General features: G+C 48.5%; 1 protein-coding gene across 1 annotated transcript in view; it reads right to left on the bottom strand.

The window, feature by feature from the left end:
- Positions 1-5411, bottom strand: part of LOC148592326 (coiled-coil domain-containing protein 81-like) — a 30190-nt gene extending 24779 nt beyond the window's left edge. The window contains exons 1-6 of the mRNA XM_088535164.1: positions 5345-5411; positions 4846-4907; positions 4399-4555; positions 3450-3706; positions 3017-3102; positions 2062-2159 (exon numbers count right to left, since the gene is read on the bottom strand). Coding sequence (XP_088391290.1) covers positions 2062-2159; positions 3017-3102; positions 3450-3706; positions 4399-4555; positions 4846-4907; positions 5345-5411 — 727 coding nt within the window. The remainder of the gene's footprint in view (positions 1-2061; positions 2160-3016; positions 3103-3449; positions 3707-4398; positions 4556-4845; positions 4908-5344) is intronic.
- Between the last annotated feature and the right edge of the window lie 16619 nt (positions 5412-22030).

Raw genomic sequence — 22030 nt, 5'->3', positions numbered from 1 at the left:
ACGCTTACCTTGTTGTCCACCAGGACTCCCAAATCCCTCTCCACAAAATGGTTTTTTAGCAGCTCAACCACTAACGGATATTTCTGGAAAACATGTCTCAGGAAATAGTGGTGTTTATTCCAAGGAGTTTCTCAAAAGGGTGCTTCTCTCTCATTTCTGTCAATTTCCTTCCTTGTCTCTTCAGCAAAAGGCAAAGGAAAGGGAAATCAGGGCTTCAGATCAGAGGAAAGGCATGAGTCCCTTTCCCTCTTACTCTGAAGTGATATTGCCAGGCCTGTGGGGACACAGAAAGAAATAAGAAACCTTAGGACTGTCATGGGTTCTTTTTCAGTGCATGAAGATCACTTCTCACCCCCTCTTCTCTCCCTTCACTTGAACCTTCCTCATAGCCCTCTAATGCCCCTCAGGTAATCGTAGCAGGTCAGCACATGTGCACATTGTCTTTTGGACGTGACTGATGAGCTGAGCTAAAGCAAAACTGTGCATGCCCTATCCCTCAAAGACCTAGCAGGTACCTTCCCACGAGAACCAAAGAGGACCTTCTCATGTCTTTCCTGGCAACGCAGTAGTAACATATGTATTGCAATTTGTATAACATATGTATTGCATATAGTATGACCTTCACCCTTTATAGCAAAGCCAGGACAATGTCAGCCAATGGCCAAATGAAGCCTCAGGAAGGCATCTTTCACACTCACTGCCCAGAGAAGTGAGTTTGCTTTCCCACAAATCCACAGGGCATATGGATTTTCTCAGTCAGTAGCACATACCTCTTCCACCCACTTCTCCACTCGATTGTTAACTGTCTCAACTGGGGGCATGGCTGCAGGATGGCCCTTCCTCCTGTCCTTTCTTGGCTTCTGGGAGGATGTGCCGGGGATGGCTGGAAATATGCTGAAATAGACATTATGGAGAGGTGCTGTGAGCACAGAGGGTCTTGGCTCTCCGTCCTGTCCTCACAGGATTCTGCAGCTGAAGGCAGTTCTCTTGGCTGTTGCCATGAATGATGTGGGCTCATCTGACTGTGTTCACGTGAACAGACATCACCCCCCACTGAAATCCCCAGAGCTGCAAGATGTGCCCACAGGAATGCTCTGTATGCCCAGGTACAGGCTCTCTCTTGATGCAGCAAGCAGAAGAGCATATTGAACAGTCTCACAGTCTCAGCTGCTTCATGGGATCGAAAACTCTTAGAGCTGCCTGCAACCTGTTGCACAAAGGAAGAATCTCATCCACAGAAGCACACAGCTACAGGGTCACCCTCATCCAAGTGTCTCACCTGCCATAAGTTCCTTTTCTCTCACGTTTCATGCCCTGTTCTCTTGGCATATTCATAAGAGTAATTGTGGGTGGTGGGTCACTTTTTCTGGAGAGGAGACGATTGGCAGGAACATTTCCTGTAGGCAGAAGACAAGAAAACCCTTCAGGACAGCATTGCAGGGGGCTCTTGAAAAGGAAGGCTATGCAGTTCTTCTCAGCCTGAGGTCAAATTGTGAGGTGTCAGGCTGATTCCTCTGAAGCCTTTATTCCTGGCTGGACTTTGGCCATTCTGGACACTGCCTTCTCTCTGTCTTTTCATTTGTACTTTACAACATCATTTCTTGGGCTAGTGCTTTTCTCACTGTCTGTCCTATTGTGAAAAAGGAGACCTGCTGGGATGTATGGGTGGCCTAACAGAGTCTCTGTGAGGGCGGTCCTTTAGGGCAAGGGAGCAGATCCTTGGATGTGCCTACTGATCTCACAGGCCTAGAGTTCCTCTGTTGACACCATCAAAAGAAATGAGTTTTTTTGTGGGTGTTTATGAGGCATGTTTAGGAGACCAGGATGTGGAAATGGAGGAAAGTTGAACTTGGAGATATTAATACAGGTGGGAGTGTTGTACTGCACTGAGGTTTTGTTCCCTCAGGACTCACTTGAGATTTGCCCTACTGGGGTAGCAGCGTCACATCTAGCGCCTCATGCTGCCTGAGCCATCACAGTGTCACATGGGTTCCGATGGCCTACCCAGGAGCACAGAAGGAGAAGGCAGAAGCCTCCAACAAGAAGCAGCAGCTCCATTACCATTCTGGACAGTGCTGGCCTCTCCTCTCCTCTCCTCCTCCTGCCTGGCCTTTACAGGTGCGCCAGGTGGATTTCGATCTCTACTCTCCAGCTTGTACCTGGAAAGCAGAAAAGGCATCACTCTAAATGCGAGGGGGCACTGCACTTCCTTTGCAATTGGTGTGAATAATGGGGACACAGGAGCATTTGGGAGGTGCTGGGAAGTCCCTCTTTTTTCAAAGCGCAATAGGCAGAAGAGGCCAGATGCTGGAGGAGTCTCTCAGCAAGGTGAGAGGCATCATGAAGACCTCCAGTGCCTGGAGGGGCATGACCTTTCTCCTCTGACTCTTCCCTGTGCTTCCTGTGAAAATGTCAAACCAATTTCAACCCAAATCCCCTGTGTGCTTTTGGGATCATCACCCATCTCCTGCTCCTGCTCCTTTTCAGGCAGAACACTTTAGTCCTCTTTCCTACTCCTTTCCAGCATCCTTTCTAATTGCTGTCTCACCCTCCGGATCACTTGCAAGCCTTCCCAAGCTCATCTCCGTGCATGTGTAAAAAAGAACCTGTATCTCCCAGACACGTAATGGAACAAAACACTTAGCACCATGTGAGCCAGGAGAAAGCTTTTTACTTGATTAGTACAGGCTTTTCTTTGGCCTACATAGGTCTCTGCCCCTCCGCCAAAAAAAAAAAAAAAGAAAAAAAAAAAAAGGAAAAAGGTGACTCAAGTGAATATTTGAAAACACCATCGTAAAATATTTCATTCATGCAGATGTCACAGAAGAACAGAACACATGAAAATGTCCCAAGATAGCAACTGCCAGGAACCTCTACTTTGATGCACATTTGAAAGGGTTGCTCATGAATGGCTCTCTCAGCAACCTTCACAAGGTTTGGAAACACAAGGTTACAAAACATGCCATGAGCAGCTGCTTGCTTGGCCAGCCAAGGGCTAAGAAGGAAACATACTCACTCGGGGAAGACAATGACATGACCAGAGCGGGTCTGCGAAAGAGCAGTTTCAGAGCCCGACAGCACCGAATTCCTCATCTGCGGCATCTGCAAACAAGACAGACATCTGGGACATGGTACCAAGAAAATTATGTAAGTGCTCAGAGGGGAAAAAAACTCTTCTACTGCTTAGAGAAGAAACTGCTTTTGAAACTTTCGATTGTTCTATTCCCATCAGCAGCCCCTCACTTACGCACCATAACAAGTGGAGAGAAAAAAAGGAGAAGGGGGACGAACATACTCAGGACTTTTGCAAGACTCAGCATTCAGAGAGTAAGTTAGCTTAAGTCTCTCCAAATGCAGAAATCAAGGGAGGCAAGCACATGAGAATAGAATTGCATTCCGTTGGGAATTCAAAAAGATGACAGGGAGCACTGGAGAATGGGAGAACTTACCGCAAGAAGGGCCGCTAGCATCTGCTCGGTCCCATTAAGTCTTTCTAGGAACTCTTTGTAAAATCTCATTTTCACATCTGCCCCTTCAATTATAAGCATGCCAATGTTCTTCAACACAAACACAACATTCTTCCCACTCTTGATGCAGCGGCGGAAGAGGCGCAGGGTCTCCTCTATGCCAGCCTCCACCCGTTCACGGGGAAGAAGGGTGTCTGCGGCTATGTGAGCAAATTTCAGGGGCTCACAAAGCTTATGACCTAGGAAGCAGACCAAGAGGAACAAAGTTATTAGCAGAGCACACTGAAACACAGCATCAACAGCTTTGTGATCTTCAAGCCAGCAGCTGCTCAAGAACTTCTTGCACTTTCTGGAAAAATCATGCTCAAAGCACTCTGCAAGCAGATGTACAAAGTGAACAGCAATGCCTTCTTCCCTACAGAGTTGAAAAAAACAGACACAATCATCTCCTACGAATGTGAGCCTCAAATGTGAGGACAAGGAGAGGAGGAAGCGGGCTAGCTGCCTTAATGGGTGCCAGGTCACAGGACTTGGGCCAAGCTCAGTCCTTTCCACATTGAGAACGATTTCACGGGGCTATGTCACATGGATGAAAGAAAGAAGAAAAAAGAAAACACACAGTCTTGTACCATTCTCTATTTGATGGCTCTCTAAAGCTGACTGTGACCTACTGCAAGGTGCAAGGAGAAGGAAAAAAGCAGCATGAAAGCTGCTATTTGCCTTTACAGAATCGCAGCTAAAATGAGGTCTAGAAGAGAGGGAGTAGAATGGTAATCACCATGCTCAGGTCCTGAGAGCTACAAATGGAAGCTGTTTGGAGAACATGGTGATGGAAGTCTGGAGCTCTAACAGTCACTGCTGAATAGAATTTATGCCCTGCTCAAAGATGTCCCCAAAAAAGGGAAGCCCAAGTTTCAGCATGTCCTCTTACCAGGAGCATAGGCCTTATCATAGGTGAGGCCGTGAACCTCCGCAATACTCTTTGAAAGATGGAACACGGGTCTGTGAACAGTCACAAAGCCGTATTTCCTAACAGCAACTTGCTCAGTCACCACACAAAAGGTGCCAAGCCGAATAACTCTGACTCCCTGCAAACAGGAAGGAAGAAAAGCATTACTCGAGTGCCAGGTGAAGAGGCTTCTAACTGGTCAGCTGCATGACAATGGAGCTTGGTGTCCTGCTCAAACGGGATGAATGGAGGACTGGGAAAACTTTGGAGAACCCTTGGAGAATGTCTTTAGAAGAGCACTTGAGGTGTTTTCATTCCCCCTCTCCTCCATGCTCTCAAAAAATGCACGGAAACGTAGAGAACTCATCCCTCAAATACCTCCAGTGCAGAAGAAGGGCTTCTGGGGGAGATGCAGGATGGCAGACCCACCTTATTCAGCATCAGCTGATCTCGAATGTAGTTGGAGACTCCTTCCCAGATAGCAAGGGTCTCTGGAAAAGAAGTGGAAGACACATCAGGCTCTGTGTGGCCCCGCTCACAAATGTGCAGCACATGATTAACAAAGACGTGACACCTGTAGTCGAATCAATTAGCAAACAGAGCCCAACCCTTAGAGGGTCTCAGCAGCTGAGAATGAGATGGCATTAGTGGGAAGCCCTGGCAACTCAGGTAGGCCTTCTCCACTGGGAAGCGCCTGTGGCAGGGACTTCTGAGTGGGGTATCCTAGGACAGTGGGGATAGCGTCAGGGTTGGGAGCCAGGAGTCCTGGCAGCCACACTGCCAAGTGAGGCAGAGGGGACCATGAGCCTGGGCTCTGGCAGCAGTCCCAGCCCCAGCCACGCTCCTCCAGCCCCAGGCTTTCCACAGCCATGTTCACAGTTCATGGTCTCTGTGAGACTTCCTGAGATAGAGCTCCCAGAGGCCTTACCCTGTGCTGGCAGCACTGGCAATCGCTGCCCATGAGACCTGCCAAGGCCAGTGTCCCAGAGCTCCATCCTAGTTTCTTTGCTCATTTGGTCTAGATAAAGAGCAAACAGGAGGTGATGAGGAAACAGCTCCTCTCCTGCTCCTCCTGTACACGTCACCTCAGCCCTGTGCTACTCTGGCTGCCCCTCGCTGGTTCCCGCTCAGGGTCGTGGGCTCCTCGCAGCAGAGCAGAGCCGAGAGCAGTCCCAGCGTGTGGGCTCTCCCAGGCTCGTCGCGACGTGTGAGGAAAGGTCGGAGCGTGCGCTCTGACTGCTGTGCCTGTGACACGGGATGTCCCCTGTGAGCACAGCCCATGTCACAGAGGGCTCTGGCCCTCACCACGGGCCAAGCCAGGGCTGGCCCTGCAGTGGGCAGGAAATGCATGGGGCACTAAGGGGCTGCCCTTGCGCTACACAGACTGTGAAACAGGGATGAATCCTCCTCTCACCATGTGTCTTGGCTTAGTTGGGCACTGTGACTGCGCTCACATACCCACGGCTGCACACGCAAAACATGGCTGCCAGGGAGGGCAACGAGCATCACGCCACACTCACCCCACAGCCACATAGTGCAGGTGGCTGCTGCCACTGCAGGAGGGAGTGCTAACCCCTGAGCCCACCAAATCATCCAGCTGCTCCTTGGCAGCCACCACAACGCTCTTCTCGCTGCTCCAACTAACAGCTCCTTCCCTTGACAGTTCCTCAGCCACAAAAGCTGCAGGAACCTCTGTTCATCCACAGCCAACCTGCAGATGCCTTTTAGACCTCATCACTGCAGCATCCTGGTGTCTGGGGTGGAGGGGAACTGAGCAGGGCAAGAGAGAGCAGGCAAGAGAGCTCAGCATCTCCTAGCAGGAATGGCTCTGAGCAAAGAGTGCGCAATTACTGTCCCAGCTGGTTTGGGCCTCTATACTCTGTGCAGGACATAAAAATACCTTTTCTAATGGTGTGGATCTGAATATGAAAAAATACTGTACATCAAAATTGCAAACAAAAAGATGTTTAGTGAACCCTTTTCAATATCTACCATTTTATAGCCCTCCTTGATTATGTTTAGTTGTTTTCTTGGTGGTGGTGTATCTTTTGAATTACTAGTCTTTGGAGGAGAATTTGTGTGTGGTCTGTTTTAAGGAAAGTGAATTGGAGTGGAATGCCATCAGAGGGTCATGGACATCTGGTGCCACTGCAGGTGCCCTTGTTCCCCCCTGCTGAGCCTCTGTCTGCAGCCCTGAGGGGCTCCCGTCTCCCACTGGTCCCTGCAGGATGGGCAAGAGCTGCAATAGCTCTTTCATGCCAGAAACTCTGCAAGTTAGTATAATGTGCAACCAGGGAGTCCTTCAACCTCTGCTGCTGCCCATTTTCCTCTCCCGTCATGGAGGGAGTTCACCTGAGAAGCTCCTATTGCAAATATGGAGCTCCTTTGCTTGGAAATGAACATCTGTGGGTTTGCCTCAGTTCCTCATAGATCCTTACAAACCCTTGGCTTTGCCCCTCATCCTAGTGCAAAGCTGCCTTGTATTTCCCCTCAACCTGCAGACAACCTATCTGCACTCCCTGGTTCAGCCACTGCCTCTCGGGCTCCCTTGTCCCACTCCTCTCATATACTACCCTGCATGTTTGCTAAATCACTGCCAGGATCCCTCCCGGACTGCCTCCATTTGCCTGTGCTCCCACACATCCCCAAGATGTACCCAAAAGCAGGACTGCTCTCATTGACATTAGGCCTTGAAGTTTATGCCATAGTTTACACCCCTTGGCAGGACCTATCTCTGCACACCCAGGTGTGAAGGGGACTATCAGTGGTACCAGCCCCACCCGGGATGATAGTTCCATTCAGAGCAGCCCTGGTTCAGGAGACAGGTCCTTCCCTGAGCAATTCACAGGTCCTTCCTTTCAGCCTGATTCAGAGCCACAGGCCTACCATAGTTTTTTTTCTCCACTACTTCCTGCTGACCATCAGCAAAAGCCAGGGTGCCAGGCAGAAGGTCCCTTTCCCAGGCATCCTACCAAGGGTTCACCATCCATGTCTGGGCTTGAATCACTAACCTTTCAGTTCACAGGCAAACTGAGTCTCCCAACGTGGCACAGAGTCCTGCCTGGGGCTCTCCTGCACAGCTCTGACATCAGGAGAGACGCCTGTGCTGCAGGAATGGGAACATCCCTGAGCTCAGCCATGCCCCAGCCCCAAGGAAGGGGATGCTGTCCTCGGTCCACTGCTGGCTGCTGGTGGGCAGTACGGTGCAGGGGGAAGGCCTGGTGCCCAGGGAGGGGCCGTGCTGAGCTCCGTGACCAGGATCAGATCTTCCTGCTCTCCATGGCCCCTCTACCGCACAGCCTGGGGGCAATTAGAACTGTGGGGACATCACCCAGAGGAGGGCACTTCCTCACCCCACTCACTCCTGCTGCTGGCTTCAGGGACAGCTGTGACGCATATACAAGTGCTGCATGCAGGGGCAGACATGGCTCAGGGAAGGGCTTTGCTCCTCTCCATCCACACTCCCCCTGGGAGGGCAAGAGCATGGGAGCAGCACGTACAGTGAGAGTCTCCTCCTGCCCCAACAACTGCAGAGATGTCGAAGGGACAGTGCTCTGTGGTTTGGCCCTGGTCCCGATCCAGTCTCACAGGGCACCAGGAGACTGCTCTTTTCTGCACTATTGGGAGGGAGTGATCAAGTAGTAAAGAAGTCTTTCAGACAGAATGACAACCGCAAATTTTTTTTATTGGAAATGCATAAACAAATCCTGCTTTTGATTCTTGTTCCAAAACAACATAGCCTTCTTGCAAGTCATGAGTGAAAATTAATCCATGAAAATTACTAAATGGCAACACCAGGACAAGGGGGATCAGACTTCCCATCCCAGGCTTCCTTCCCAGGGCAGGGGTGGACTTAGCAGCTTAGGGAACAGCTTCCTCACACATCTCAACCCCTTTATCTGCCTGAAGTGTAGGAGTCCCATCTCGGTGGATGGTGTTTGCCACTGGTGCACGCGGCTGACTCCTGCTTCTTCCCCAAGAGCCCCAGGCCGTCTTTTAGAAAACTCTTCTTTCACCAATCGGTCCCAAATCTACCTTTTGCAGGGGGCCTTTGGGTTTCTTCCACCCCAGGTGAAGGACTCTGGAGCCCTTTCCTTGGCTGAATTCCAGAAGGCTCCTGGTTAGCATGAGTAAAATGCGTAGTAACCCTGAACAGCATGAGTTACAGCAACCCAGTCCTTCAGCATTTGGGTAACAGAGACCAGAGCTCTTGGATCACTGATTGATGGGCATTGAGTTTATTACTCTTTCTACAGCCTCTTTGCAGAGGGTCAAGTACCACTGAGCAATAAGTCATAAGGAGATCAAATTATCTGAGGTTTCCTGGAAAAGAGCAAATTCCTTGTGGGATATTGAAGTAGCTATGTGTGACTGTGTAGAATTTGTTGAGGACATTTTATAGGTATTGTGGGACTGAACAAAGCTTATTCTGGGATGTTCCAGTGATGGATCAAAGGCAGGAGGGAGATCCAAGTGTTCCTGCTCAAAGACAGGGAGAAATTGCTCAAGAGTTTCATCAAGTCCTGTCTATGAAGGATGAAAAAAACACAGCCTCTCTGGACTGCCTCTTGAGAGCTTTCTTGTTTCAATTTATGTCCATTGCCATTCCTCCTCCCACCATACACCACTGTGAAGAGCTTTACTTTGTCTTCTCAAAACTGTCAGTATTGGTATTGAAAGGCTGCTCTGAGATTCACCAGAATCTTCCTTTCTCCACACTGAACGAGTCCCATTCCCTTCGCCTCTCTTCCAGGGCTCAAAATTCCTGCACACTTTGGTCAATAGGTTTAGTTCTTGCACATAATCCCTCTCTCAGCATTGCTTTTGCTCATCATTGCACATTGCTTTTCTCATCTGGATTCCTGAATCAAGGCAGAGAATTCTGAGCAGCTTGTTGGTCAAGACTGAATCTAAGGTCCTCAGACCTATCTGCATCTACTATTACTCAAGCTCTTGCCCCATTCAGCAGCGAGCTCATGAGTTCATTGTTTATTCTTTCCCTGTTAGAGGAGTAGTAACCACACTTCCTCATACCCTGGAAATCCCCTGCAAGTGTCAATTCTAGAAGAGCTTTGGCTTCCCTTCCACCAACCCTACATCATCACACCATACAGTATTTCTGACTTCCTCCTCTGCAGCCTGCTCCTGCTTTTACCACTTGTATGAAGACTTCTAATGCACCTCAAATGCACCTCAGTCATGACTTTCCTGTTTAGACAGGGTAGTGTCCTGAAATATCTACTGGTTTTACTGATTATGGGTGTGGAACATTTTTATGTTTGGGGGGTGCTGTACTTAAAGACCTAATGCCTTTCCTGAGTCCCTTTGCTCTTCAGAACTGTCTCCCTTAGGATTTTACCACCACTCCCCTGAAGAGGCTCAAGTCTGCTCCTCTGAAGGCCAAAATCTGCAGGATGTTACTGCCCTTCCTCAGTCCATTGAGGATCTGGCCCTCCACTATTTCATGGTCATTGCAGCCAAAGTTTCCACTGCTAATCACATCCCTGATCAGTTCTTCCTTGCTTGCGAGTACTAGATGCAGCTCAGCATCACCCCTGTTTTCCTATCTGCCAGCTATGCTAAGAATTTGTCCTCAGGGCCCTCCACAAACCTTCTCTACTTCATTTCACTAAAAGTTGGAAAAAAATAAAGTCCCCCCATAAGAACCAAGGCCTGTGATGCAAAGACTTTCTCAGATTGCTTCAAGGAGATTGCATCAACCTCCTCACCCTGATCCAGTGGTCTGTAAATCTCATCACAAAGCCACCCTGATGCTCACCCACAAGCACTCAGCCCCTTCTATACCCCATGGAATATCTCCTTATGTCACAACTGCCCTTTCACGCAAAAGGCATCTCCCCATCATTAATGTCCTTGTTGGTCTTTTCTGATGAGCTTCTGCCCTCCCATTGTAGTCCTGAAGTCATGTGAGTGAGACCATCACTTCTCAGGTATTCCAAGAAGGTGGCACAGCTCCTGCCTCTCCATCGCCTCCTATCTGTGCCCCAGGCTGCATGCTTTTGTGTGAATTTAGGCTGCAGAGCATCAGTTGTGGCACAGGGTGCAGACTGGTCATGGTGAAACCTGTTACAAAGAGCCAAGAACACCATGTGTGCAATGGCCCTTCTTCAGAGCAGAGACATGCTGGCATAGAGAGCAAGTGGCAGCATAAGGGTGAAATGAACTTTCCACTAAGAGCACACTATGTGGTAGCCAAGGCCAGAAGTCCACTTATGAACATCTGTGCAACATTTCATCTAGTGTGTGCCATCTCTAAGCATGAGAAGGATGAGAAGGTGATCAGGAATAGTCACCATTGATTCATCAGGAGGAAGTCATGCTTAACTGATCTGATAGCCTTCTATGATGGAATGACTGACCATGCAGGGCAGAAAAGTGGATGTTGTCTACCTTGACTTTGGGAAGGCTTTTGACATTGTCTTTCTTGTAGAGAATCTCAGGAAGTGTGAGTTACATGAGTGGGCAATGAGGTGAATTGAGATCTGGCTAAGTGGCAGAGCTCAGAGAGTTATGATCAGCAGTGCAGAGTCTAGCTGGGGGCCTGTAGCTGTGATGGGTCAGCCCGACCTGACTTTTTACAGGTAGCCCTATTCAGGTGTTAACCACTAGTGACATTATCTGCTCCTGGTGGTTGCCTCCCCGATCTCTTCCCCCATTCAGACAATAACCATCAACAACCGTCTTGCTGGCGGCATTCTGACAGGGAGACAAGGGCTAATTGAGTATACACCAGCCAAAATTGAGTTGAAATGAAAGAATGACTATAGGTCAATCATCTTACCCATAAACACAGGGAGAGACCAAGAGCCCATTTAGCTCTCCTAGCATGGCAGTGGGCTGCATGCCAGGATCTCCCCTGGATCAGGGGTACCTCTCAAGGATACTCCTCGGGGTTAAGAGATCCTTGTCACAACAGATCTGTGGCAAGTGACTATCCCGCACTCTCCGAATTTGTAAACTTTATGGACATAACTGTGCACAAAATTCTTTAGACATAAACCGGTGACTAGGTGTGAGACTAGGATTGGATCCAACTGCACCCAAACTCCTCCCAGAAGCTTCTGAGGTTCCTCTCAGAAGCAGTTTGGAAAGCAAGTGGGTCCAGTCTGAACCCCGTCATTCAACGAGAGGGTCTCCTTGATAATTCGGTGTATATCTAGTATCGCACACAGTAAATAATAAGTGATCTTGCCCTAGAATGTCATTAAACCATTGTTCATATCCATAAAACCTATTACTATTCCTTTTACAAGAGTGAACTACATTCTGTCACTCACCCTGACGACCACTCATTCCATGACAGTAGCTAGCAGCCCTCCCTGGAGAGCAGTACTTGGTCTAACTTTGGTTCAACTTCATCAATGATCAGATGAAGGAACAGAATGCACTCTCAGCAAGTTTACAGATGATTCAAAACTGGCAAGAGTGGCTGAAATAACAGAGAGCTGTGCTGCTATTGAGAGAGACCTGCACAGGCTGGAGAGATGGGCAGAGATGAAACTCATGAAATTCAGCGAAGGGGGGGGGCAGGGTGCTGCACCTAGGGAGAAATAACCCTATGGGTGCCAAGTGTCTGCAAAAGGGTTCTGCATAGAGGGACTTGGGGGTCCTGGTGGACAACAAGCTAGCCGTGAGCCAGCAAGGAGCACTTGTTGCCAAGAAGGTCAATGCATTCTTGGGGTGCATTAGGAAGCATTTTACCAGCAAGTTGAGGGATCCTCCCCACTACTCAATTCTGGTGAGGCCACATCTGGAATACTGGTTCTGGTTTCCCCACAACTTGGGAATAGCTGGAGTAGGGCTGCGAAGATTCTGAAGGGACTGGAGCATCTCTCCTATGAGAAAAGATTGGGAGAACTAGGACTATTCAGCCTGGAGAAGAGAAGGCTGAGGAGGGGATCTTATCAGCATGCACAAATGTCTTAAGGGTCACTGTCAAGAAGATGGGGACAGATTATTTTCCGTGGTGCCCAGTGATAGGATGAGAACCAATGGGCCCAAAACAAAACATAGAAAATTCTATCAGGAGATGAGGAAAAACTTATTTCCTGTGACTGTAACAAAGCACTGGAACAGGTATCCAGTTGCGGAGTTGTGGAGTCTCCCTTCCTCGAGGATATCCAAAAGTTGCTTGGACTCTGTTGTGGGCAACATGTTCTAGGTGACCCTGTTTGAGCATAGAGGTTGGACTAGGTCATCTCCAGAGGTCCCTTCCAATCTCAACCATTCTGTGATTCTCTTTGTTATTCTATGTTTGTGTGTGGGCATTTGACCTTCCATCTTGAGGGATTATAATAAGCTGTGTCTCATCATGAGGGATTATAATTGTGACAACAGAATCCCATTTACACACACATCAGCTTTGGCAAGAGCAATGCTACTACCTGTGACCTGTGAGTTTGCGGAGTGCACAAGAGGGATCTGAATCCCACTCCATCCCTGGGGGCTTCAAAACCTGGCATGAGATGCCCACATTGACTCATCTGAAGGATGGGTAAATGAGCTCACTCCTTGTTCCCATCTAAACTTACTACATAGTTAAGAGGTGGGAATAGGGTGTCCTAGAGTGGAATAGCTCCACCTTTCCTAGATAACCATCCTCTGATGATACCATTTCTAATGCTGGCTTCAGTCTGTCTTTGTGTTTCGGAGAGAGACCATAAATAATTAGTTGAGTCTGCTTCAATGACTGTTTCCCAGGAGGAGGAGGAGGGAGCAAGAGGAGAAATCAAGTCACGCCTCCAGCTGTGCCACTCTTCCTAGCATGGCCAGGCTCCTGGGGTGGAGCTCGTGGCAACCTGGCAGCAGTGTGTCCAGAAGAAGCTCCTCCGCAAAGAGCAGCAGAGCTGCGGGCATTTCCTACAGGTGCCAACTTGAGACAAGCAAGATGAGTGAGACAAGTGAGACAGAAAGAAGTTAAAGATGTTCAGAGGTGGGAGGATGTCTGAGAACTCCGTGGTGGAGAAATCTTCATAGCCTCTAACACAGTAAGTCTCTCCCTTGCCAGGCAATGACCATGAGGTACCCTGAGGAGTCCTCTAAAGCTACCACATCCCATGGCCGACAGCATCTGCCAGGATGGCTCTCCTCATTTCCCTGGTGCAGAGCAGGAGGTGTTTGGATCAGGGATTCCTTGCCACACTGTCAGAGTGTCCCTGCCACGCCAGGGTGCTGTGCGCCTGGGGCAGTGACTCTGCTGTCTGCAACGGGCAACACTCAGCTTGCCTGGGGACTGCAGGGAGAAGCTCTGGGTGGAAGGAGGCAGGCCAGGTCCAGTCTCCATTCGAGAAGGATCTCATTCTCATGACATCCTCGGCGTCCTCTCCCTCTCCTTCTCCTTTCCGTTTTCAGCAGAAATATCATGGTATTGCTCTGTGTAAACCTCTTGCCTATGCTGTTCCTGTTCTTGCCTTGGGACTATCAGGCCTGGGTGGGCTTCGAATGCAGTTCAGGCACCCACCCTGTGGATCCTGAGATCCTCTGAGGAAGTGTGTAGAGTTTGCTGATGTGCACTTTGGTACTAGATTCCTCTGTGCTCAGTGGTGTCATTTGTCTCTGGGGTAACATGAGTGCAAAGGTCCTGAACCTCAGAGAGGCAAGTACAGGGCAGCCGTTAACAAGGTTGATGGCCAAGGAGCTCTCCTCACTCTGCATTAACACCGTGGTGACTCCTTTTGCTCCTAGGAATCACAGTAGCTCACTCAGAGCGCTGGAGCAATCCAGATGATTTCTATGTCCTCACAGCAAACACAGCACAAAATGGGCTCAAGCCATGGAGCTCTGTGACGGTTTTGCTGAGATGGGGAGAGATAAACAGTTTACTGCAGGGAAAGGAGTTAGGAGAAAGTTCTGCTCATGGCAGTCTTCACTAACTTGTCTACATCTCTACTTCCTTGAACAGTCCCCCTCAGTGCTGCAAGACAGAAAATGTCCAACATCAGCTACTTGAATGAGTTCCTCTTGCTGACATTCGTGGATACACGGGAGCTGCAGCTCTTGCACTTTGCAGTGTTTCTGTGCATCTACCTGCTTGCCCTGCTGGGCAATGGTCTCATCATCACAGCAATAGTCTACGACCACCACCTCCACACTCCCATGTATTTCTTCCTTCTCAACCTCTCTGTCCTGGATATTGGCTCCATCTCTGTCACTGTTCCCAAATCCATGCCCAATTCTCTGTGGGACACTAGGGCCATTTCCTACTTGGGCTGTGTTGCCCAGGTCTTTTTCCTCTTTTTCCTGCTTTCAGCAGAATATTCCCTTCTCACTGTCATGGCCTATGACCGCTTTGCGGCCATCTGCAGACCCCTGCACTATGAGACCCTCATGAGCAGCAGAGCTTGTGTCAAAATGGCAGCAGCTGCCTGGGGCAGTGGTTTTCTCAATGCTCTCCTGCACACTGCCAACACATATTCATTACCACTCTGCAAAGGCAATGTTGTGGAGCAGTTCTTCTGTCAAGTTTCCCAGCTCCTCAAGCTCTCCTGCTCAGATTCCTACCTCAGGGAAGTCGCTATTATGATATTTACTCTTTGTTTAGGATTTGGATGCTTTGTTTTTGCTGTGTTGTCCTACGTGCAGATCTTCACTGCTGTGCTGAGGATCCCCGCGGAGCAGGGTCGACACAAAGCCTTTTCCATGTGCCTCCCTCATCTGGCTGTGATCTCCCTTTCTCTCAGCACCATCACAATTGCCTACCTCAAGCCCCGCTCTATCTCCTCCCCATCCCTGGATCGGGGGGTGGCTGTTCTCTACGCGGTGGTGCCTCCAGCAGTGAACCCCCTCATCTACAGCTTGAGGAACAAGGAACTCAAGGATGCGCTGAGAAAATTGCTTCAGCAGGTACAATGTGAACACCCTTAAGTGTCCCATGTGCATCTCCTCCTCATTCCCAGGGTAGCTGGCATCAAGGCTGTTGTTCATTTCTTACTGACTTTTCCCTGTTACATTCTTATTAAAGGAAAACTTATTTTGGTTCATGCCACTTGTCTTCAGGAATCCTTTGACTCTGACCCAGAGACCTTGTTGAAGCAGAAAGACAGACTTCTCGATTAGCAGAGATGTGGGGACCTCATAACCTGCTAGTCTCAGCTCACTCGGATGCACTCAGTGCAATGCAGAGGGTTTCTCTTTGCGGTGTCTCTTTCAGCAATGACACCAAGGGCTCTGGCAAGTCAAGATGGGCTGAAAGCACAGGTCCCACGTCCCTTAGGAGAGCACAGCTCTCCTGGCCAGAGTCAGGGTGTGATCTCACGCTCCTTCCTGCAAGGGTGTCAGCCTTGTGTCTCCGTGGGCTGGTCTTTGTCCTCTCCAGTGCTCCACTGCTCACAGTGGAGTGGGAGTGGAGAGGAGGAGAGCCTGGATGCAACCTGTGGGGACAGACCCTCTGCTCTTCAGGACTAGGCCCTCACTGCTGCAGCTGTAATTTCCTGGCTGCAGTCTTTGCATTGGGCTGCAATTTTCCTGGAGACACTTCCACTTCCAGTAGCAGGACTTTCTCTTTTCAGGGCTGTTCTACTCATTCCCACACTCTCCACTTGTGCTCTGGTGTGTGTATACAGCCCAAGAGCAAATCACAACTTGGTGGTGTTATGGTTATCTTTCCGTTGGATTCCTGTGAGTAGTGACAAGGGCAGGACACCTTTAAAACACAAGGGGATCTCCTCAGACACATATCAGACATCTTCTTGAGAAGATGGAGTTGAAAATACACCCAAATCAATAAAAGAGTCTGTAGCTCTGCCTGTGAACTTAGTGGACTCCAGAGGACAAGTTCATAGATCCAGTATGATCTGCTAGTGACCACAGGCTGGATCCAGGCCATGAGCTTGGGGAGGTTGCTCTATCCTTGGTGCAGCAGGAGCTGTTGGACTGACTGCAGTGCCAGGGCTCTCACGCTGTCTTTGAGAGCGTGGTGGGCATGGAGAGACGTGCAGGAGAATGGAGATGGCCATTTTCCACAGCACTGCTGGGGTGAGGAGCCAGTGCTGGGAAGAGCTGATGTGAGGGGCTGCTCTGGGAGGATGGACCTGCTGCAGCTTCCCCAGTGTGTCCCTGCAACACAGGAAACAACCTGGGCCCTGCTCTTCTGCACCCTCCATGTCCTGGTTCCTTTTCCAGAACACCTGCATTTTTCTGGTGAGCAGTCTAGTATGTGCTCCCACACTCCTTTTCACACACAGGAGCTTTCATGACTGTGTGCACCTGTGCCAGGTTGAGATATTTGATGTGAACTGCTCAGGGGGAGGTAACTGGTAGAAAAGCCTGACAGAGATGGTGAGGCACCAAAACAGGCAGGTTTTGGTGTCGGGGTATTGGCTGCACCTGATGAACATCTCAGTAAGACCATGATTTATAAACAGCTTCCAAGATCGTCCACTCCTCCAGCTTAAACACAATGCTGGGTGAGGGGTGAAGCCAATCTCGATTTCTATGTGAGATTTATCTTTCACAAGTCACCGTAATGTTACCGAAGGGAAGAGACTGACCTGAACCACCTCTACTGTCCACCTCCTGGAGGGCTTGTGCCCTGCTGTGTTGCACCTCCTGCAGATATAGAGGGGGGGCCAAGTCCCTGTGAGGACAAGGTCTTGCAAACGTGTGTCTTCTTCATGTTGCCTGAAGAAGGCAGGCCTTTGCAAGAAGACATCACATGTGTGAGGGTGACACCCAGCACATATTTCTTTGCTTGCTCATCCTGACCCAGAAGATCTGGCCCTCAGGATGCAAGCCATTCTGTGCAGTTATCAGTGGATGGACAGCCCTGGGGAGGGAGTGTTTGCAGGGACACTGAACTTTGCAGGAGACACACAATAACTTTGTAAAGATGCGGTCTTGATTATAACAGGAATATTTAGAAAATGTCAATAAAAATAGAAAAAGAAAGAAATTGAGAACATGATCTAATTAAACAACATATTTTGATACACTTTTCAGCTTTTACAAAACTTTGCGTTCCTTTCCCACTCTCAGTTTTGTTTTATTTTACTATACTGGCTTTGAGGACGAGAAAACTATTGTGATTTGTATGATCTTTTTTCTTGTTTTGAAAAAGAAAGTTATTATCAGAACTGGTATAAGATGCAGTCACAAGATCATGGATGTCTGGTGTCATTGTAGGGGCCCAGGACTCCTTTGCCCAACCTCCACCTGCACCTAGAGGGCTCTACTCTCCCACATGCCCTCTGCAAGACTTGGCAGCCCCAAGTAGGTGCCTTAGATGCAACAGAGGCTCTTCAAGTGTCACAGGATGCTTGTGGTTAGACACTTGAGCTCTGCCTGAAAAGCTGAGGAGTGGTTTTCAACTTTGAAAAAATGTTGAGCGAACACCCTTTTGTCAGCTAAAAGGGTTTAGTAGTCCTAATGTCATTGGTGTCCCATGCTGAAATTGTGGAAGTTTTCAGCTAGCCAATGAATTTCAGGAGAGAAGCATATTGATTCACCCTTCAACTTGTGTTACCACTGCTATATCTTTTAAACTGTGGATGTAATCTCTATAATCACATATTTTCAATGTCCTGAGTACACTGATCATTTCTAAAATTCCCACTGCATCACACTCTCTAAGTATATGCACTTTCCAATGCATTCCCTTTCCCTTCTTTTCTCTTCTTTCATTGAGATTTCTCTCAGCCTTTAGGTGCTGCTCGGAGCTTCAAGGATTTTGAAATGTGCTCCAGAGTCTCCTTGCTTCTTTAGTCAACTCCATAGTTGGCTCTCCTTTCCTGTCTCTCACAAATATTTCTAGGAAGGGAATTCCTTGTGGAAGAAGGTTATTCCTCACTGGAGGCAGTCTGGACGTAACATACAGTTGAGGAATGTATTTTATTTCTTTATCAAATGTATAATTTCTTTTTATATTTGTAGTTAAGAAGCAAACTTCCTGTGTCTGCAACTAGTTGTCTAAGGAAAGCAGGTGGGAATTGGTGTAGAGGAGCTGTAGCATTCAGGTACAGACTTGAACAGAAAAAGTTATATTTTAACAGGAGAGATGCAAGCCCCAGTGGCTGATTAGAGAAATGGAATGTTGGGATGTGAGGAGAAAGTTTGTCCACTAATCCTCATACTGAACATACTGCTTTTCCTACATGTCCAGATTTCATTACAAGACCCTGTGGGTCAACATGAATTGGAGATATCCTTTATTCCGTAAGAAAAATAAAGAGAGCTTAAAAAGCAGGTATCCTTCTTTTCAGGTGCTCACTGGTATGTTCCTCTGGTCTATACACTGCTGAAAACTCTCCAAGTAGCCATCAAGAATTGGAGAACTGAAGAAAAATAGGAGAGTCATGGGTCCTTAGAGCTTTGTTGCACTTTAATGAGCCCTTGGGTGTATTTAGTGCTGAGTCCATGAACCTCGCATCCTGAGAGGAGATTGAACAAAGCCCTCAAGAAGCTGAAGTCAGAAGAAAACCCAAAAGCTTCTTGGAGCATTAATGAGTTTAAGGAAGCAGCATCTTCTTTAAGACCTCAGTGACAGAGACAGCAGCCATAGCCAAGAGGACAAAGAAAGTTCTGTTGGGTCCTTGCAGCTTTGGCAGTGCCCATAGCAATCTCCACCACAAGCTGTCCTGTGGTGTCCCATGCCTATGCCTGTTTCCCCGATAACAGCAGACAACCAAACTGCTTTGTCACCTTACTCTCACCCATGGACCTCCCTACATCTACTCATGTCTCTCTGTCCTCACTTGTTTCTCCTTGAAACACAAAGCCAGGGCATCATCACAGAGATCCCTCAGAGAGACCTGGACCACCACAGGCACAACATGGCAAGTGCTGTCTCCTCTGTGTCACTAATACAGATTATAAAAGGGTCAGGTTCCTGAAGTCATCGCTCTTGCTCCATTTCTCTCTGGGCTCCCCAAGAGGGTTATCCGTTCATCACTGCCCTCTGAGCCTTACCATCCAAGCAGCTTTCTATGCATGAGGTTGCATAACCCTCTAGATGGTAAATCCCTAAGTTGCATGCAAAACTATGGTAGGAGACGATGTCAAACCCTTTGCTAAATTATGGATAAAAAAATGTTTGCTCCTCTCCATCTACAAATGCAGCTATTTAATCAGAGAAGGCAATAAAGTTGGTGAGGCACAACGTGCCCTGGGAAAACCATGTGGACTCTGCCTCTACATGTGCCCAGAAATGTGATGTGAAAGGATTCACTTCATGGTACATTCCTGTGGAAGAATTGTTCAAAAGCAGGAACTGAAAGGAAAACTAGGGCCTAATCGAAGTTTTGGCATTACAGAGGCCTGCTTGGGGTGATACACAGTTGCCACTTCCAGGATGGCTGGTGCACACGGGCTCTGCTCCTCCACGGTTCCCTAGACAACACAATCTGCCCTCCTCGCCACTGCAAAGGTGAGTAACAGAGGATGGAGCGGAGTGAAGACACCGCGGCCAAACTCTGTTGCACACCCTGTGCTGGGCTGCTGATAAGACACACAGTGGCTGTCTAATGGGAGATATACGATAACATGTCCGGTGCTGAGCCAGCAAAGGTGGCAAATCACTCCTTTCATATGAACTTTGCTGGAACTTTGGTCATTCTAATGTGAAAACCACACCTCCATCTCAAAAATTACCCGCCTCCGAGGTACGACCACCCCTCACTGATCATGCGCTCTAGATTTTCGGTTGACTGTACCTTTAAATGAAAGCGAGAAACTTTTTCATCAATCAATAACAATATTAAGTATGAGTCTAGTCACTCAAGCTCCACCTAAATGTAAAGAAAAGTATAAAAGGTGAACTAAGTATGAAAAGTCTGGGGGGGAAGAAACCATCCTAACTCCAGGGTCAGTTGACAGGCTGATCCCCCATTCCCTCCCCTCACGCTGGGATGCTGCCTGAGGAGACTAAGAAGTGAGAGGGAAGAATCCATCATAAATTCTGGATCAGTCGATGCGCTGATCCTCCTTTCCTCCCCTTGCGTCAGGACACCGCCTGAGGAGACTCGAGACTGAGAGCCCTCTCCCATCTTCTGGGGTGAGTGATGATTGCACATTCGTACATCAGAGCTAGCTAAAACCCCACGCTCTAGTAGAGAATTTCCTGTACTGACATCCAAAACCTGCTTTGTAAATGTTGCATTTGAATAAATCATACTGTTTGTGAACTCGGCTACTTGTTTAGGGGGAGGCAATCGGACCTACAGTTGGCAGACTGTTCGTGAATCCGATACTGCCAGAGTCGAGCTTATAGGTGATGATGCTATTTGGGAACTCGATTCACTCCTAGGAAGGCGATCGGACCTACGGTCCACAGACTGTTTGTGAATCCGATACTGATTTGATATCTCCTTTTCCCCCCCCCACCACTACCACTACGGCTTTGAAACTGCAACGTTTTCACAATCCCCTCTCAGTCTTCTCTTCTCCAGGCTAAAGAGGCGCAGATTACTTAGTCTTTCCTCATATGATAGAGGCCAAAGTCCCTTAATCATGTTCACTGTTCTACGATGGACCCCCTCTAGAAGCTCCACATTCCTTTTGTACCAGGGTCTCCAGAACTGTACACAGTACTCCAAGTTTGGCCTCGCCAGAGCTGAGAAGAGGGGCAGGATGAGCTCCCTCAACCTGCTGGCAACACTCCTGAATGCAGGCCAGGATCCCATTGGCCTTCTTGGCTAAGAGGGCACATCATTGCTGCCTCACGGTTACCTTGTTGTCCACCAGGACTCCCAAATCCCTCTCCACAAAACGACTTTTTAGCAGCTCAACCACTAACGGATATTTCTGGAAAACATGTCTCAGGAAATAGTGGTGTTTATTCCAAGGAGTTTCTCAAAAGGGTGCTTCTCTCTCATTTCTGTCAATTTCCTTCCTTGTCTCTTCAGCAAAAGGCAAAGGAAAGGGAAATCATCCCAGGGCTTCAAATCGGAGGAAAGGCATGAGTCCCTTTCCCTCTTACTCTGAAGTGATATTGCCAGGCCTGTGGGGACACAGAAAAGAAATAAGAAACATTAGGACTGTCATGTGTTCTTTTTCAGTGCATGAAGATCACTTCTCACCCCCTCTTCTGTCCCTTCACTTGACCCTTCTTCACAACCCTCTAATGCCCCTAAGGTAATCCTAACAGGTCAGCACATGTGCACATTGTCCTTTGGATGTGACTGATGAGCTGAGCTAAAGCAAAACTGTGCATGCCCTATCCCTGAAAGACCTAGCAGGTACCTTCCCACGAGAACCAAAGAGGGCTTTTTTATGTCTTTTCTGGCAATGCAGTAGTAACATATGTATTGCAATTTGTATAACATATGTATTGCATATAGTATGACCTTCACCCTTTATAGCAAAGCCAGGACAATGTCAGCCAATGGCCAAATGAAGCCTCAGGAAGGCATCTTTCACACTCACTGCCCATAGAAGTGAGTTTGCTTTCCCACAAATCCACAGGGCATATGGATTTTCTCAGTCAGTAGCACATACCTCTTCCACCCACTTCTCCACTCGATTGTTAACTGTCTCAACTGGGGGCATGGCTGCAGGACGGCCCTTCCTCCTGTCCTTTCTTGGCTTCTGGGAGGATGTGCCGGGGATGGCTGGAAATATGCTGAAATGGACATTATGGAGAGGTGCTGTGAGCACAGAGGGT

The sequence above is a fragment of the Tinamus guttatus genome, unplaced genomic scaffold, assembly GCF_059628265.1.
Source record: "Tinamus guttatus ecotype Peru unplaced genomic scaffold, ASM5962826v1 Tinamus_guttatus_pri_ptg000618c, whole genome shotgun sequence".
Lineage (NCBI taxonomy): Eukaryota > Metazoa > Chordata > Aves > Tinamiformes > Tinamidae > Tinamus > Tinamus guttatus.
Note: the sequence above shows the minus strand (reverse complement) of the source record. Positions and strands in the feature narration are given on the sequence as shown.